Below are 18,992 nucleotides of genomic sequence, written 5' to 3'. Positions count from 1 at the left end.
GAGATAAAGAAAGAAAAAAACTGCTGAAGGGGACAGCCAAAATAAACATTGAAAGGTGTTTCATCATTGATCGACGCAAAAGAATATGCTGGACCTGGCTATGATGTCAGACTCTATTTTAACATACAGAATACATCTAATACATATACCTAAGCATATAAGACCACTTCCTGTCTTGTTCAGGCTGGCATAAACTCCCCCTGTGCCTTTTTTGTTGTTCAGGATAAAGATGAGAATTCAAAGGGAGGAGCATCGAATGTGTAACAACAAGCAACCGCTTTCCTACCCAATGTATACCTCCCTCCTCTATCTCCTATCCCGCCTTGTGCTACAGTTACTTGCCAGAGCAAAGCCCTAATTGCCAACATGACATCCTTCCTCCTTAATACAAACAGGGGCCATGCTGCCTCCATAATACAAACAGGGGCCATGCTGCCTCCATAATACAAACAGGGGCCATGCTGCCTCCATAATACAAACAGGGGCCATGCTTCCTCCATAATACAAACAGGGGCCATGCTTCCTCCATAATACAAACAGGGGCCATGCTGCCTCCATAATACAAACAGGGGCCATGCTTCCTCCATAATACAAACAGGGGCCATGCTGCCTCCATAATACAAACAGGGGCCATGCTGCCTCCATAATACAAACAGGGGCCAGGCTGCCTCCATAATACAAACAGGGGCCATGCTGCCTCCATAATACAAACAGGGGCCATGCTGCCTCCATAATACAAAACAGGGGCCATGCTGCCTCCATAATACAAACAGGGGCCATGCTGCCTCCATAATACAAACAGGGGCCAGGCTGCCTCCATAATACAAACAGGGGGTGCATTAAGCGTGGCGCGCTCATTTACGAGGAGGACGGCTGAGAAGGTGCCACACATTAATATTTCATTAAGTCTAATTGCGCAGGATCACTCCTTTATGGTAAAACCAGAGAGATGGCAAGTCATTAGGAGTGCAGCCGCCTGTACTGTAAAACTCCAATCATTAAGATGCCCTGTGATTTTGTCTGCTTAGACGATACGATAAGAAGACGTGCCGTCTGCATGAGTGGCGCACACCTCGCAGTGACAAGTCTCTTTGGTACAGTATACAACAATACACCAGCCATCTCAGTGATGGAAGAACCACATCGGATGGATCACGCCTGAAATGACACACAGAATTAAAGACATCTGATCTGAAACTGTCACACAACTGGCCTTTTTTTACAAACCTTTTAACTCATCACTTCTGAAGACAGAGCTCCCCAACCGTACTACAATCCAACCCCACAGCAGGGAGAAAAAAGTCCTCACATTTCCTTCAAAAAAACCTGTATGTCTCCTCTTCGACAGGAATGTCAGTTCCAATAGCCCTGAGTGGGAGGACTAACACTAGGAAAGGGATCATTTAGCTCTGGAATAGAAAGACAGGACACCCTCTGAGATAGGACACAAGCAGCCCACGCCTGAGGTTGCGACTGAGCAGATCAGATTGAGGATCTATTGGGATGGAGGGAGGACTGGCTCGGAAGTCAGCAGTCAGCATCATCGCTGTAGCTGAGGCCCAGCTCAGGCCTGACTTCCATGTGCACTGCACAGCCTCATTACTTTAATTTCTAGATCTGTGACCAGGAAGTTGTGTCCTTTCATCCCTGACTGGAACCCCTGCTGATGTACCCTCAGGAGCATTACGGACGATCCAATAGGAGGACAGGACAGTGAATTGGTAGTGTTAACCTAACGCTGGAGAGAGAGAGAACCCCTGCATGGTGAACAAATGATGTCTCCAAACCAACCAGGACAGATTCCAAAACACGAGAGTGGATCGGAAACAACAGACGAGGACAGGAGGCGCTGGCTGGGGCCTGTCTGGCTGGGGGATGAGGATGGAAGAAGCAGGATGGAGAATGGGTGCTGTCACCATGACTAATCTCTTCACCCTGTTGGTTGTGTTTGTCACCTGGGAGGTGTCTGGGTGACATTTGGTAGTGACAGCACTGGGAACAGCTACGGAGCCTGGGGAGCCTGGGCCCCAGTCAGAACCTATTAGAGGACCAAATTTACCTCTCCAGATGTCTCTTTAGCCACCTCATAGTCACCACCCTACAAACTAGAAACACTGCCCAAAAGCTGATCATCAAGGGAATTCAAGTAAACGGTGTTGTTGTTTTTTGTTGTCCCGGTAACTGTCATGTAAATGGCCAGATCTGTCTGGGTGGTGAGGTTTCATATCCACACTAGTCATGCCGGGTTATTGGTTCAGCTAATGATTAGAAAGCAACACTAATGCAATTCCAGCGATGGCAGTACTTGACATCTTTCAGTTGCTATACAGATGTCGGATCTCAATTTGATCATCCTGTTGCTTTCCTGCAATGCAAGACATTTAAAACTTGTAGTGTATTTGAGGTGTTAAAAGGCTTCGGAAGTTTGTAATTTCCTCTTTGAAATTTCAGTCTTGATTTTCCTTTATGAAAAATGTATCCCCTTCCAAAAACTGACCATTAATTATAATCCACATAATTGTTCACATTTCCTGTAGAAAACTGGCAGCAGAGGTCTTAAAGCGTTCTGATCTAGTTCAGATGAGGACTAACAGAAGACGACTAACTGAAGAGGACTAACACAAGAGGACTAACAGAAGAGGGCTAACAGAAGAGGACTAACACAACAGGACTAACAGAAGAGGGCTAACAGAAGAGGACTAACAGAAGAGGACTAACAGAATAGGACTAACAGAATAGGACTAACAGAAGAGGACTAACAGAAGAGGACTAACAGAAGAGAGGGACTGCAGACATCCAGAGACTAATCTCCAAAGAACAGTACTATTACTTCTACATGGAACAGTAGATCTCTATTACTTCTACATGGAACAGAAGATCTCTATTACTTCTACATGGAACAGTAGATCTCTATTACTTCTACATGGAACAGTACTATTACTTCTACATGGAACAGTAGATCTCTATTACTTCTACATGGAACAGTAGATCTATATTACGTCTACATGGAACAGTAGATCTACATTACTTCTACATGGAACAGTAGATCTACATTACTTCTACATGGAACAGTAGATCTCAATTACTTCTACATGGAACAGCACTATTACTTCTACATGGAACAGTAGATCTCTATTACGTCTACATGGAACAGTAGATCTACATTACTTCTACATGGAACAGTAGATCTCTATTACTTCTACATGGAAGAGTAGATCTCTATTACTTCTATATGGAACAGTAGATCTCTATTACTTCTACATGGAACAGTAGATCTCTATTACTTCTACATGGAACAGTAGATCTCTATTACTTCTACATGGAACAGTAGATCTCTATTACTTCTATATGGAACAGTACTATGACTTCTACATGGAACAGTAGATCTCTATTACTTCTACATGGAACAGTAGATCTATATTACTTCTACATGGAACAGTAGATCTATATTACTTCTACATGGAACAGTAGATCTCTATTACTTCTATATGGAACGGTACTATTACTTCTACATGGAACAGTAGATATCTATTACTTCTACATGGAACAGTAGATATCTATTACTTCTACATGGAACAGTACTATTACTTCTATATGGAACAGTACTATGACTTCTACATGGAACAGTAGATCTCTATGACTTCTACATGGAACAGTACTATTACGTCTACATGGAACAGTAGATCTCTATTACTTCTACATGGAACAGTAGATCTATATTACGTCTACATGGAACAGTAGATCTATATTACTTCTACATGGAACAGTAGATCTCTATTACTTCTACAAGGAACAGTAGATCTATATTACTTCTACATGGAACAGTAGATCTCTATTACTTCTACATGGAACAGTACTATGACTTCTACATGGAACAGTAGATCTCTATTACTTCTATATGGAACAGTAGATCTATATTACTTCTACATGGAACAGTAGATCTCTATTACTTCTACATGGAACAGTAGATATCTATTACTTCTACAAGGAACAGTAGATCTATATTACTTCTACAAGTAACAGTATATCTATATTACTTCTACATGGAACAGTAGATCTCTATTACTTCTACATGGAACAGTAGATCTCTATTACTTCTACATGGAACAGTAGATCTCTATTACTTCTACATGGAACAGTACTATTACTTCTACATGGAACAGTAGATCTCTATTACTTCTACATGGAACAGTACTATTACTTCTACATGGAACAGTAGATCTCTATTACTTCTACATGGAACAGTACTATTACTTCTACATGGAACAATAGATCTCTATTACTTCTACATGGAACAGTAGATCTCTATTACTTCTACATGGAACAGTAGATCTATATCACTTCTACATGGAACAGTAGATCTATATCACTTCTACATGGAACAGTAGATCTCTATTACTTCTACAAGGAACAGCACTATTACGTCTACATGGAACAGTAGATCTCTATTACTTCTACAAGGAACAGCACTATTACGTCTACATGGAACAGTAGATCTCTATTACTTCTACATGGAACAGTATATCTCTATTACTTCTACATGGAACAGTAGATCTATATTACTTCTACATGGAACAGTAGATCTATTTACTTCTACATGGAACAGTAGATCTCTATTACTTCTACATGGAACAGTAGATCTCTATTACTTCTACAAGGAACAGTAGATCTCTATTACTTCTACATGGGACAGTAGATCTCTATTACTTCATACATGGAACAGTAGATCTCTATTACTTCTACAAGGAACAGCACTATTACGTCTACATGGAACAGTAGATCTCTATTACTTCTACATGGAACAGTATATCTCTATTACTTCTACATGGAACAGTAGATCTATATTACTTCTACATGGAACAGTAGATCTATTTACTTCTACATGGAACAGTAGATCTCTATTACTTCTACATGGAACAGTAGATCTCTATTACTTCTACAAGGAACAGTAGATCTCTATTACTTCTACATGGAACAGTAGATCTCTATTACTTCTACATGGAACAGTAGATCTATATTACTTCTACATGGAACAGTAGATCTCTATTACTTCTACATGGAACAGTAGATCTCTATTACTTCTACATGGAACAGTAGATCTATATCACTTCTACATGGAACAGTAGATCTCTATTACTTCTACAAGGAACAGCACTATTACGTCTACATGGAACAGTAGATCTCTATTACTTCTACAAGGAACAGCACTATTACGTCTACATGGAACAGTAGATCTCTATTACTTCTACATGGAACAGTATATCTCTATTACTTCTACATGGAACAGTAGATCTATATTACTTCTACATGGAACAGTAGATCTATTTACTTCTACATGGAACAGTAGATCTCTATTACTTCTACATGGAACAGTAGATCTCTATTACTTCTACAAGGAACAGTAGATCTCTATTACTTCTACATGGGACAGTAGATCTCTATTACTTCATACATGGAACAGTAGATCTCTATTACTTCTACAAGGAACAGCACTATTACGTCTACATGGAACAGTAGATCTCTATTACTTCTACATGGAACAGTATATCTCTATTACTTCTACATGGAACAGTAGATCTATATTACTTCTACATGGAACAGTAGATCTATTTACTTCTACATGGAACAGTAGATCTCTATTACTTCTACATGGAACAGTAGATCTCTATTACTTCTACAAGGAACAGTAGATCTCTATTACTTCTACATGGAACAGTAGATCTCTATTACTTCTACATGGAACAGTAGATCTATATTACTTCTACATGGAACAGTAGATCTCTATTACTTCTACATGGAACAGTAGATCTCTATTACTTCTACATGGAACAGTAGATCTCTATTACTTCTACATGGAACAGTAGATCTCTATTACTGACGATGTGCCAACTTCTGTCTGTAGTGTCCGAACCATTTGGGCTACAAACTAATATGACCCCACTATGGAAAGATGAGACTCTCATGAACACGATGGTGTTCCGTTTCACTCCAAAAGGTTTTCACCCTGAAGGTATTTTTTATGCCAACAAAATAAGGGGTTAAATATGTTTTCAAAGAACAAAAATATTTCCTGAGCTTTCTTATATGTCCTAGATATAGGACAGAAATGTTAAATCTTTTTTCCTGATGATACATTTTTGGACTGTCTGTTTTGCCATTTGTGAACATGTTACTGAATGTGTTTCTATGGGATATAGTAGTAAAAGACGAATTCAATATTTAATCAAATAATACCTACAGGGGTCCTAAAATTAAAAACCAAATATATAAATGATCCATGATATGAACATCTTACAACAAGTCCTGGTTGTATAGATCTGACTGGAACACTCGCTGACAGACAAAAATAGGTCATAACACCTTAACCCACCAATCCGTTATTGATTGTTCCATGTGCGTGTGACCTTTTGCCCTGGGCACCACACCAATCAAGCCCACATATCTATGTTAAGGGATGGCCCATAGATGTGTGTGCAAATGTTGTGATCCGGCTCAAACATGTTCAGTCAAAATATATACAGGCCTCGCTTAGAGACCACCGTATGCTCACCTTATGACTCATAATAGTGATAACATGACAAAGAAAGATCAAGGAACACTAGAATAAATTAACATGACACAATGTTCACAAATATATTTTCTGACATAAAATGAATTCCAACAAACAACTCCTTAAGCTGCTCAATTTAAAATAACTGATATACACACACACACACACACACACACACACACACACACACACACACACACACACACACACACACACACACACACACACACACACACACACACACACACCACTAATAGTTGCGCTGAACCTTATTCCCATTCATTATAACTGGGGCTGTTGTTTCGGTAGCCTGCAGTGACATACCTCATTACTGACCTTGGTAAATCCTAGCTGTTTAGGCTAAAGGCGATGTGGCCCCACAAAATGTCACAGGGGTACTCTGTATTCACTCATGAAAAAAAATGTGTGCATGGTTACAGGGAGAGACATATACAATAACCCATGTCAGTAACCTTGAAATACACACACACTGCCAGGCACACACACAACCAGCACAATGTGACTCTTAAGCAGCCATTTGTATCCCTCAACGTTGGTCAGTGCAGTGCAACCCCATAGTACTAACTTCAGCAGGCAACACTCTCTCTATCGCCACTGTTCCAGTCAGCAGCTTTAGGGAGGCGTAGGTGTTCTGAAGCTGTCGAAGCGGGCTCTCTGTTCTGAAGATTTCTGTGCTTCTGACACAGTGATGAGTTTTGTTTGTACAGTTAGAAATCTTGGCATTTACAAGCAGGCAGGGTCCATGCATCTCATGAAGTGTATTAAATAACAGGGTGAGTGAGTGAGTGAGTGAGTGAGTGAGTGAGTGAGTGAGTGAGTGAGTGAGTGAGTGAGTGAGTGAGTGAGTGAGTGAGTGAGTGAGTGATTGAGTGAGTGAGTGCGGAGGCTGAGACTGGAGCGAGAGGGGTTGGGACAGGGTGAGTGAGTGAGTGAGTGAGTGCGGAGGCTGAGACTGGAGCGAGAGGGGTTGGGACAGGGTGAGTGAGTGAGTGAGTGAACGGCAGGCAGGCAGGCTACACAACGAGAGGGGTGGAGGAGGTGTAGCTTTGTTGTGATTTAGTCAAGCAGGACATACAGTAGGGTGCAAACACACTACTCAATAATTCCATAGCTCTCCTCGCGACACACAGCAGGGGTGGCAGGGTAGCCTAGTGGTTAGAGCGTTGGACTAGTAACCGGAAGGTCCCTGAACAGGCAGTTAACCCACTGTTCCTAGGCCGTCATTGAAAATAAGAATTTGTTCTTAACTGACTTGCCTAGTTAAATAAAGGTACAATTAAAAAATTAAAAACACATTTCAAGAATATGATCAAAACTCATGTTTAAACAAAGGTATAAAACTGTACATCCATGCTTAACACCTTGACCTTGGTTATTTGCCCTGTGAATGTGTAAACATGAGAGAGTGTATGTTATTGTTTGTGAGTGTATAGCAACATATGTAGTCGACAGCAGTCATTGGGGCCAGTCAGCCCATCTGTCCCTGTATAAGAAGTGAGGAGGGGGCTGTGGCTGCATAGAAACTTAACACGGCTCCCTCCCCAGGCCACCAGCACCCTGGTTAATATAATGGGCTGGCCGCCTGGTGACGTATTATCTCTCTTGCACCTCTTTGAACAAATCCCCTCTTTTTCCCAAAGCAAGCCTGTCTCCTTCCCAATGTCCAAAGGTGTTTGGTGAAGTAAATCTGCCTAAATCCCTCACAGCTTGGGCTGGCAAAGGGAGAGATGGTGTTGAATGAAGGTGAATAAAGATAATCTCCTTTTCTTAACAAATAAAAAGAGTTCTGGGGGTGGTGGGAAGGAACAGAGAAATTAGGAATTCATATCACATGGTGATAAAGTTGTAGCATCCCACCCCATTTCTCTCTCTTTCTCTCTTCCCCTTTCTCTCTCTGTCTCTCTGTCTCTGTCTCTCTCTCTCTCTCTCTCCTTATCTCTCTCTCTCTCTCGCTCTCTCTCTCTCTCTTTCTCTCTTTCTGTCTGCCTCTGTAGATGCGTGATTCCTGACCTCTGAAGCAGGAGAAAAGAGGAGAGACCCACCACAATGACGTCTGTCTCTCTGGACAGCACTGCAAGACACGTGTTTTGCCTCTGACTTGGGCTTTACGGGAGCTCAAATTGCATGCACTGTATTCAAAATGAACAGATATAGGCATAACACACTTTAGGAAAGTAGTTTGTTGTGAGGGGTTGAGGGATGGATGGGGCGGAGTGTGTAACGTTATACAACACACGATGTGACTAGCACATCCAATCCAGAAGGGAAAACAAAAACTAATCACACCTGCCCCCAACTCTGTCATGCTGATTAAAATGGAATATGAAAAGTCTCAAGCACTCGCAAGATTTATTTCAGAGCCATTAAACAATCTGTTGCGTTCCCTCCCTCAATCGCCCTACCAACCCTGCTCTCTCTATCCACACCCCTCACCTCACCCTCTCTTTCCCTCTCTATCCTCTCTCTCCCTACACCACTAATCCCCCCCTCTCTCTCTCTCCCAATACCACTAATCCCTCTCTCTCTGTCTCCCTAAACCACTCATCCCTCTCGCTCTCTGTCTCCCTAAACCACTCATCCCTCTCTCTCTCTGTCTCCCCACACCACTCATCCCTCTCTCTCTGTCTCCCAAAACCACTAATCCCTCTCTCTCTCTGTCTCCCTATACCACTCATCCCTCTCTCTGCATCTCCCTACACCACTCATCCCTCTCTCTGCATCTCCCTACACCACTCATCCCTCTCGCTGTCTCCCCACTCTACTCATCCATCTCTCTCTCTCTCTGTCTCCCTATACCACTCACCCCTCACTCTCTGTCTCCCTACACCACTCATCCCTCACTCTCTGTCTCCCTACACTACTCATCCCTCTCTCTCTCTATATGGCTCCCTACACCACTCATCCCTCTCTCTCTCTCTCTTTGGCTCCCTACACCACTCATCCCTCTCTCTGTCTCCCTACACCACTCATCCCTCTCTCTGACTCCCTACACCACTCATCCCTCTCTCTGTCTCCCTATACCACTCATCCCTCTCTCTGTCTCCCTACACCACTCATCCCTCTCTCTGTCTCCCTACACCACTCATCCCTCACTCTCTGTCTCCCTACACCACTCATCCCTCTCTCTCTCTCTATGGCTCCCTACACCGCTCATCCCTCTCTCTGTCTCCCTACACCACTCATCCCTCTCTCTGTCTCCCTACACCACTCATCCCTCTCTCTGACTCCCTACACCACTCATCCCTCTCTCTGTCTCCCTACACCACTCATCCCTCTCTCTGTCTCCCTACACCATTCATCCCTCTCTTTCTCCCTCTCGCTCCTATTATTCAGCTGTGAATAGTCCAGGAATGGCATCCCGTAACCCTATCTGTCCACCAATAGTGCCCAGCCCTTGGGCGGAGTGAGAAGGAGGCTATATAGGGCACGTAACCAGGGGAGGCCTGACAAACAGTCGAAGACACCTAAGTTATGTCGCTCAGTCACTACCCACTTTCTGTTCCTCTTTTCCATAATCTCTCTTTTTCATTCCCCCTCTCACTCACTCTCACTCAGTCTGCTTTCCATTTTTCTGAGCTCTTTTCATCTCAGGCTTTGGGATGCTGAATGCGAGAGCGGCCTGGCGGCGGTGAAAGGCCTGAATTGTGATTAAGAATGAGGAGAGAGGGAGGGAGGAGGAGAGGAGCTCCTTTTCTTTGTTCTGCCCTCTGGGGTGTTTACTGAGGGGGTGGGGGTGGGGGGGGGGGGGCATGGAGGAGGGGACAGAGGGGGGAGGGGGTGCATAAGGCATGGCGGAGCAGATATGAAAGGCATTCAGGTCAGCGCTGATTTGAGCAAGAGTGGTAATCATACCAAAGGCGTTCTGAAGGACCACCGTAGCAGTACCAAAGAGCTCCAGGACAGAAGGTGTGTGTGTGTGTGTGTGTGTGTGTGTGTGTGTGTGTGTGTGTGTGTGTGTGTGTGTGTGTGTGTGTGTGTGTGTGTGTGTGTGTGTGTGTGTGTGTGTGTGTGTGTGTGTGTGTGTGTGTGTGTGTGTGTGTGTGTGAATGCGTAGACATGAACACATATGAGTGTGCTCATATTATACCATTAGCCATAGTGAGCTGGCAGACTGTTACGCGGAGTGGAACAGGGGAACCCAAGAGCAGACTCAGACGAGGAGACTGGGATGAATTAACCAAGGTATTTATTAAATCACAAGGGGAAGATGGAGTGCAGGCCAGGGGAAGCTTGGTGGGTTGCAGGAAACCAGGTGCGGAGGCTGAGACTGGAGCGAGAGGGGTTGGGACAGGGTAAGCAGGTCTGGAGGGGAATCCAAGGGAGTAGTAGTGTGGGGAAGCAGGATGACGAGACGTGGAACTGGAGACAAGGACCAGAGTCAGAGCGGGCGGAACTGTAGCGGAGAGGAAAACAGGCACAACAGGATAACAGGATCTAACAGTAACAAACGGCTAGAAGCGTAGACTGACTGAGCAGAGATTACGATCTGGCAGCGTGGAAGTGGCAGGGCTGAGTATTTGTAGAGGTCTTGATTATGGAACAGGTTGCAGCTGGTGGGGATCTGCTCTTACTCCAGCACACCTGTCTCCGCCCACACAATCACACACAGAGGGAGAGGGAGAGGGTACTGGGGGAGTGGCGCAGGTCATGTAGGACAGGTTTTTATAGTCAGTCCACACTATGAAGGGGGTACAGAGCCCTCCAGCCAGTGACGCCATTCTTCATGAGCCAGCTTAACTGCCAGGAGTTCCTGGGTTCCGATGTCAAAATTTCTCTCTGCAGGTGAGAGCTTACAGGAAAAGAATGCACATGGGTAGACCTTCTGATCAGAGGGGGAATGTTGAGACAGAACAGCACCTACCCCGCTGTCAGATGTGTCTAGCTCCACAATGAACTGGAGTTCTGGATCGGGCTGAGTAAGGCCCGGAGCGGAGGTGAAGCAAAGCTTGAGTTACAGAAATGCTGCCTCAGGAGTCCAGTGGAATGGAGTGGAGGTGAAGGTGAGAGTGGTGAGCGGTGCTGCCAGATGGCTGTAGTTGTGGAGGAAACGTCTGTAAACATGTGCAAACCCCAGGAAACGCTGTAGCTGCTTCAGGTTGGTGGGCGCAGGCCAATCTTTGACTGCCATGACCTTGGCGGGGTCCATACTTAACTGTCCCTGTGCAATATTATAACCCAGGAAAGACACTGGGCAGCATGGAACTCACATTTTTCAGCTTTAACAAAAAGCTTATTCTCCAACAGCCGTTGAAGAACTTGGCCAACGTGTTGCTAGTGAGTCTCAGGGTCCTTGGAAAAAATCAGGATGTCATCTAAATAGACAAAAACAAAGCGTCCAATCACATCCCTCAGCACATCATTGACAAAGTTCTGGAAAACAGCAGGGGCATTAGTAAGACCAAAAGGCATGACCAAATAATCAAAGTGACCAAGTGGTGTGTTGAATGCAGTCTTCCACTCGTCCCCCTCTCTTATGCGAACAAGGTGGTAGGCATTCCAGAGGTCGAATTTGGTAAACACACTGGCACCATGGAGGGGTGCAAAATCAGAGCTGATGAGTGGCAAGGGATACTTGTTCTTTACTGTAAAATTATTCAGCCCACGGAAGTCTATGCACGGCCTCAGTGACCCATCCTTCTTCACAAAGAAAAACCCAGCACCCACCAGGGAGGAAGATGGCTTGATATGTACTGCAGCCAGAGAATCCTGGGATGTACCTCTCCACAGCCTTTTGATCGGGACAGGAGAGGTTCAAAACTGGCTACTGGGGAGAGGAGCTCCAGGCTGAAGGTCAATGGCGCAGTCGTACGGCCGATGAGGCGGCAGCGACAGGGTGGGATACTTGCTGAAAACAGGAGCTAGATCGTGATACTCGGGAGGAACTGATGACAGGTCCGGAGGTTCTAGAATGACCTGGGGCACAGACAAGGCAGAGGGGATGGCAGAATGTAGACAATTAGAGTGACAAAATTAACTCCAAGTGGTTACCTTTCAGGCGGTCCAGTCAATCTGTGGGTGGCTTTAATCATGGATGGCCAAGAACCAGGGGAGAGTATGGACAGTCGATTATGTGGAAACTGATATTTTCCTCGTGATTTCCAGAGAGACGCAGGATGACAGGGACGGTTCTCACAGACACGAGCGAGGAGCTTTCCATTGAGAGGAGCTTTTTAGCATCGAGGGGTGAATCGAGAGGGACAGTGTCCAGACCCAACTAGGTAACGACCCCTCAGTCCAGGAAGCTCTCGTCGGTGCCCGAATTGATGAGAACAGACAGAGGAAAAGCTTGGCTCTGCCACACAAGATTGCCTTCAATCAGAGATCTGGGGGAAGATGGGCAGGCGATTCGGCTAAACAGTATATCCCCCACTACTGCCGAGCCCCCTCTTTTGCTGGATGGGAACAAGTGGAGACAAAGTGACCAACCTGGCCACCGTATCGGCAGCTCCTAACGCTGATTCGTCGTTGCCTCTCCTCTAGAGAGAGACGGGCCCTGCCGAACTGCATGTGTTCAGGATCTGGAATAGCCTTGGGATGGGATGCAGTCAGAGAAGGAGGACAAGGCACTGAAACAGATGTTATGGTGCATGCAACCCTACCTACCCTCTCCCTCCGATGCTCACGGAGACGATGGTTTGGTGGAGAGTATCAGAGTCTGCTGGGTTCATCTCTTTGGCAAAATCGTATTGTTACGCAGAGTGGAAGAGGGGAACCCAAGAGCAGACTCAGACGAGGAGACTGGGATTGAAGTAACCAAGGTATTTATTAAAACACAGGGGGAAGATGGAGTGCAGGCCAGGGGAAGCTCGGGTGGGTTGCAGGAAACCAGGTGCGGAGGCTGAGACTGGAGCGAGAGGGGTTGGGACAGGGTAAGCAGGCCTGGAGAGGAATCCAAGGGAGTAGTAGTGTGGGGAAGCAGGATGACGAGACGTGGAACTGGAGACAAGGACCAGAGTCAGGCACAATAGGATAACAGGATCTAACAGTAACAAATGGCTAGAAGCGTAGACTGACTGAGCAGAGATTACGATCTGGCAGCATGGAAGTGGCAGGGCTGAGTATTTGTAGAGGTCTTGATCATGGAACAGATTGCAGCTGGTGGGGATCTGCTCTTACTCCAGCACACCTGCCTCCGCCCACACAATCACACACAGAGGGAGAGGGAGAGAGTACTGGGGGAGTGGCAGCAGGTCAATGAGACACAGGATGAGCAGTAGAGGGCGTTTCAGGAGCAGATGTAACACAGACACATGTCTCCAGCAGCAAGGACAATGGCATGTTTGTGAGAAATGTAGCATGAATGGTACAACAGGCACCCTGACACTGCTCACTGCTGATGATAGGAGCAGGGAAATGAAACTCACTTCCATTGAAACCCCATTGTCTCGAGACAGTTATGGACCCACTAGCATACTGGCCATGACAGCCATCCCTTCATTTGAACGTTGTGATAATCCTGAGATGAACCCATGTTTTAAATGTCTTATAACTCTGACTATATAAGTGTTGCAAGACAATAACATGTCCAGTTTATTAGGTGATTGATCAGTCTTATTTATTTATTTATTTACCTCACACACTTTAGTACACCAATTGTGGTTTGAAAGCTGAAATAGTGTAAAATATATATATACATATATATATAAAATGAAAGAAAGAGTATTTTAAGGCAAGGCTAATGGAGCGCTTTTGACAGCTGCGTTCACACAACTGAACGACCCCTCACAGCTGGATGTGACGTTTCGCACGGGGGAGGGGGCTGCGAACTGCAACAAAGTTGTGCAGACTGAGCATATCGAGTTGCACAGGGCCTAATGTGACCTCCGATTGGGACTAGGGAGTCACGGAGTTAAGATGAGGTGAGGTGGGGTGGGGGGGTGTGTGGGGGGGGGGGGGGGGGGTAGAAAATAAGTATAGGCCTAACCACAAGATACTGTATGCAACAGGCCATACGGACAATTTGTAGGCCTACTCTATAAAGAGTTCATTTACATAATAAATCGCATATTTCGAAGATGAGAATTATGGAAAAAGAAAATTAACACAGATATCAACAGTTCTGGTTCTGTATTACTTTGCGATATTAAAATGCATATGGTCCTCCAGACCGTATACAGCAGATATCCCTGTGGGAATACTGCATCGGAGTTGTCCACAGGCAAAAAAAATCTTCAGACTCGCAAAAGTTCTAGTTCACAAGCAAAGGTATTTCGTAGTAGACTTTCAGTCTGAATGACTATATCCATTCTGAATACACATATTTACACCAGACCAAAACATTTTTTTCTGTTGTTGCCTTAACCCTACCATGAATGTCTTGCATCAACAGTATGCCTAGAGGCATATTCAGGCAAATACAAGAGAAAAATAACAAATTGCATATTAAAATATAGACCTATGAAATTCTCCCGCAGGGAAGAAGCAATCCGTTTAAATGGGGAATGGAAACAAACATTTCCACATTAAAATGATCCATAATAAAAGTGCACACCTGGGAGAAACAACAGTAGCAGTAGTCCTCCATTATAGCCTCTGACAAAACAATATTGTCAATATTGTCAACATTATTTTTCTCTTAATTTTTGCCAACATTGACATTGGCTGAATGTTCTTAACAAAACCATTGCAATTCAAAAAATCACTTCTCATCTTGGTTTTTACAAAGACCGATGTGCGGTTAAAAGGAGCTGCAATACTTCAGTATTATCTTTGTTGATCAGAAACGTGCTTGACAGCAGTAAACATCCTGAACAACATACTGAGTTCACTGAATCAATAAACAAATAAAAACTAGTAAACAAAATAAGTCGACTGAAAATGTGTGATATAAAAAAAACGATATAATTTAAATGTAAAGATTGTTTAAAAAAATACATGTTTAGCTACAATAGTGCTATACAACAAAATACAAATTAAACAAACTACTGTGACACCAGTTTTACATCAAACATGTAATACCATGGGATATTAAAGTAACAAGAGAAAACAAGTCAGTTCAACATTGACATGAATGTAATATAACTTTGCATAACACACATGGATGAGGCGTCAAAAGGGATGCCCCCTCGCAAAATCCCTATCACTCCCAACACCTCCTACACAACAACTCAGGAGTTGTCTATATCCTCTAAACGTTGTAGGTTAACACATAACTCAAGTAACGTTTCAGAAATGTGGTCAGTCTGTGAGCTTGCCTATACGAGGTGTGTTGTGTTTAGTGCTGTAGTCTTCGTGCAGCACCAGACCCGAACAAAAATTGACACATTTAGAAACTGTGTCCTATTGTCATGGCCATTTTAAGACCTTTAATTAACTCCGAGTTGACAGACTATATATAATATCTAAGACGTGGTAAAGGTCTTTAAAGGCACCAAGTCACTTGTGAATGGCAATTATAGCACAACACAATACCCACAACACCACACAATTCACACGACAATGAAACAGTGTTGAATAATCGTGAGATAAAGCACATTTAAGTCATAATCACACAAAAGTTAACAGCGCAGTTCAGTTTCTACCTAATCCACAGGTTTCTCCGATTTATCCAATTCATAGGAGACGCGCTATAGGCCTACCCAAATAACGGTTTTCCTGCCTGTTAGAAAGTAGCACTATCTCGCTGAACCGCATTCGAGCCTCATTCTGACATCCCTTTCTTACACAGTCAGCTCGAGACATTGATAGTTAACTTTAACGCTCATAATCTCATTCAAAATAAACATGAAAATGCTTTACATAGTGATTAAGTTCAAAACTACAACAAAATGTAGTGTACTTTTACGCAACCACCCCATTCTCAGTGCCTACACTGAATATAAACTATAATCGAACTGTGAAAGGCGACAAGGCGCGGGAGGTCCCGCAAATGACTGCTGGCAAAACTTACAAATGTTCCCAAACATTCCTTTTATTGAACTTAAAACATGTTCTTACCGTTCTTTCTCTGTGGGTTTGATTGTTTTCGCCTCTTACACCGGGGACCCTCCGCCATGATCTCCTGCTTCATTGATAAGAGTTTAGTCTAGGTCAGATGGCTTACAGTCCGCATGGGCTCGGCTCCTTCAGTCAGCAGCACAGGCAGGCTCCGGTTGATATCTAATAACCAAACAAAACGGCGACAAATGTTGGGACAATATGACTGTATGGATCCCGTTCAACCACAGGGGCTCGAAATAAAACGTTTTAATTCACTCTAAAGTCTTCAATGAAACTCCATATGGGTTAAAGTCCAGGAGAGGGAGTTTGAGCAAGACCGTACTGCGTCCGCCGTCGCCTGGTCTTTTGATGTGTCTCCTAATCGGGCAGATTGTCAATGAATCGGAGCAGAAGGAGGCGGAGGACGGACAGGCAGACACATTCAATAGCTTACAAGGATGACTGAAATAAAGCAAGGCATACACTTCCAAAAATGTCGATTATTGTATGAAACCTCAAATTAAAAGGTGGATGTTTCTGTGCAAGTTTCTAATTGAATTTATACATCAACTTCTGAGACTTGTTGATGTCTTTGATATTGAAGGTTTGTTATGGCTGTCCCTTCTGTCAGTCTTAGGCAACTTTGCTGTCATCACCAAATGTATCACACTCGAGAAACATTGGTGCAGTTTTAATCTATAACAACACTCTGAAATCCTTTGTATCATCTGCCTCAATCAAGTTAAGCAAAGTGTTCGATTCAACTAAATAGGCTCATCTCATATCATGTCATTCATTTCGAGTTTGTTTTCAATTTTTCCAAACTGTGTTTATGAGTGTATCTGCGAAAGACCTAATCATTTTTTGTATAGACTATACACATTATGTAAGGATGTTGGACACATTCATCAAGAATGCCAAATGTTGCAATATGTGGGGAAATAGACTAACTTCCCCTTTCTAATAAGGATATGTTCAAATGTATTTAATCTACCATTTAAACTGATTGGTAAAAATAAAATCAGCACCAGACCCGATTTAAATGTTTTTTTAAATGTAGGGACGTGGTGTCAGTGGAGTTTGTATTAAAAGGGTAGCGAACCGTAACAGAAGAAAACAAACACAAAAACACCCATAAACATTTACACGACAACAAACGGAAAAGCTCAATATGATATACTTTAGAGGAAAGCCAATTGAAATAGAATGATAGAAGCCCAGCCCAAACGAGGATCTTCTAGTTTAGAGACTTACATTTGGAAATGTTTGCCACTGCATCACATTGCATTTTTTTTCACAAGGCTTTGGCATTTGCACAAGCAGTGAACACACACATAGCCGACAACACACACAACAGTGCGGATGTTAGTGGTCACTGCCCAAACCCCAGCTACACATAATGAGCTGTCCACAAATTTGGAATGTAGATTAAAAAAACAGTGTATGTTGATCTATCTAATAGAAGGCTATGCGTAAAATTAGCAAATACAATGGATGGCAAACCAACGCGAATAGCCTACGCCCGTTTCTACTCGGACAGCTCAAAAGGAATAGGAACGAATAACATTGAATACAATTTGATTTCCCGGAAAGGATACAGGGAATATAGGAGAGCATCCGATCACAGTTGATGCAGGTAGGCCTATATAACGCTCTATCCACTTCTGCAGCAGCGCGCACCTTTCTCACCTGAGCAGGTAGGCTGTCCAACTTTGATAATTGCGCAAAGGCGCACGGATACCTGAATGGCAAATCTAACTCAATCGCAAAGATATTGAAGTTTCATTCAAATAAACTGATGTAAAAAGCAATATGTTAAAATACACGTACCTGTGTCAGTGTGATCCTCTAAACAGCTGGTTGGAAGACAGAACGTCACAGAGAGATGAAAAAGGGGTGCGTTGTGGAGCCAAAGAAAATAACTGGTAATAAGCCTTGAAAATAGCTTGATGATGAGGGACCGTTATTCCTGATGGGCAGGTTAGGACTGGTCTCTTTCAGCCACTTCACGAAACAGACCTGGGAACGCGCACTGACGGGTTACGCCTCTTCTAATGACATTTTTTCGCTCTTTTTCTTTTCCTGGAATATAGGGGCGCGAGACATCCTTAACACGCCACCTATCTTCACGCGCAGGGATAATTGAGGAGTATGTGCGCGCGTTGTTGTGGAGAGGGAGAACGTGATCAAGTTGTTGTCTCCCATGAGATTGTATTTGATCATTTGTAGGCTGTGCTTTGAGTCAAATGTGAGAGGAATTACCCACGCATCAGATTTCCAATAGCGACTTCATAAAATAAACAAAACAGCAGTGTATTGGAGTGAGAGAGAAGGTATTTATAATGCGGTGACAACTACTCTCCAAACTGGCATATGAAAGGAGCGCCAAGGTACCTGATTGGAGCGCACAGGTAGTTTACCTGCACGCAAATGGCTGGCTTCCGGCATGTATTCAGAGGCACTACAGAGGATACCTCTGCCTTTTTATCCTGACTGAGTGAGT

The 18,992-nt window shown here is 43.7% G+C and overlaps 1 protein-coding gene across 4 annotated transcripts in view; it reads right to left on the bottom strand.

Annotated features, from left to right (window-relative positions):
• Positions 1-18,510, bottom strand: part of LOC109870913 (zinc finger E-box-binding homeobox 2-like) — a 75,998-nt gene extending 57,488 nt beyond the window's left edge. For 2 of the 4 annotated variants that reach the window (XM_031805590.1, XM_020461615.2), the window contains exons 1-2: positions 18,320-18,473; positions 16,508-16,669 (exon numbers count right to left, since the gene is read on the bottom strand). In XM_031805590.1, coding sequence (XP_031661450.1) covers positions 16,508-16,580 — 73 coding nt within the window. In that variant the 5' untranslated portion in view covers positions 16,581-16,669; positions 18,320-18,473. Of the gene's footprint in view, positions 1-16,507; positions 16,670-18,319 lie in introns of all 4 variants that reach the window. The other 2 variants (XM_031805591.1, XM_020461616.2) reach the window with 2 other exon arrangements.
• Positions 18,511-18,992: the final 482 nt, after the last annotated feature.

Source organism: Oncorhynchus kisutch, linkage group LG26, assembly GCF_002021735.2.
Source record: "Oncorhynchus kisutch isolate 150728-3 linkage group LG26, Okis_V2, whole genome shotgun sequence".
Classification (NCBI taxonomy): Eukaryota; Metazoa; Chordata; class Actinopteri; order Salmoniformes; family Salmonidae; genus Oncorhynchus; species Oncorhynchus kisutch.
Note: the sequence above shows the minus strand (reverse complement) of the source record. Positions and strands in the feature narration are given on the sequence as shown.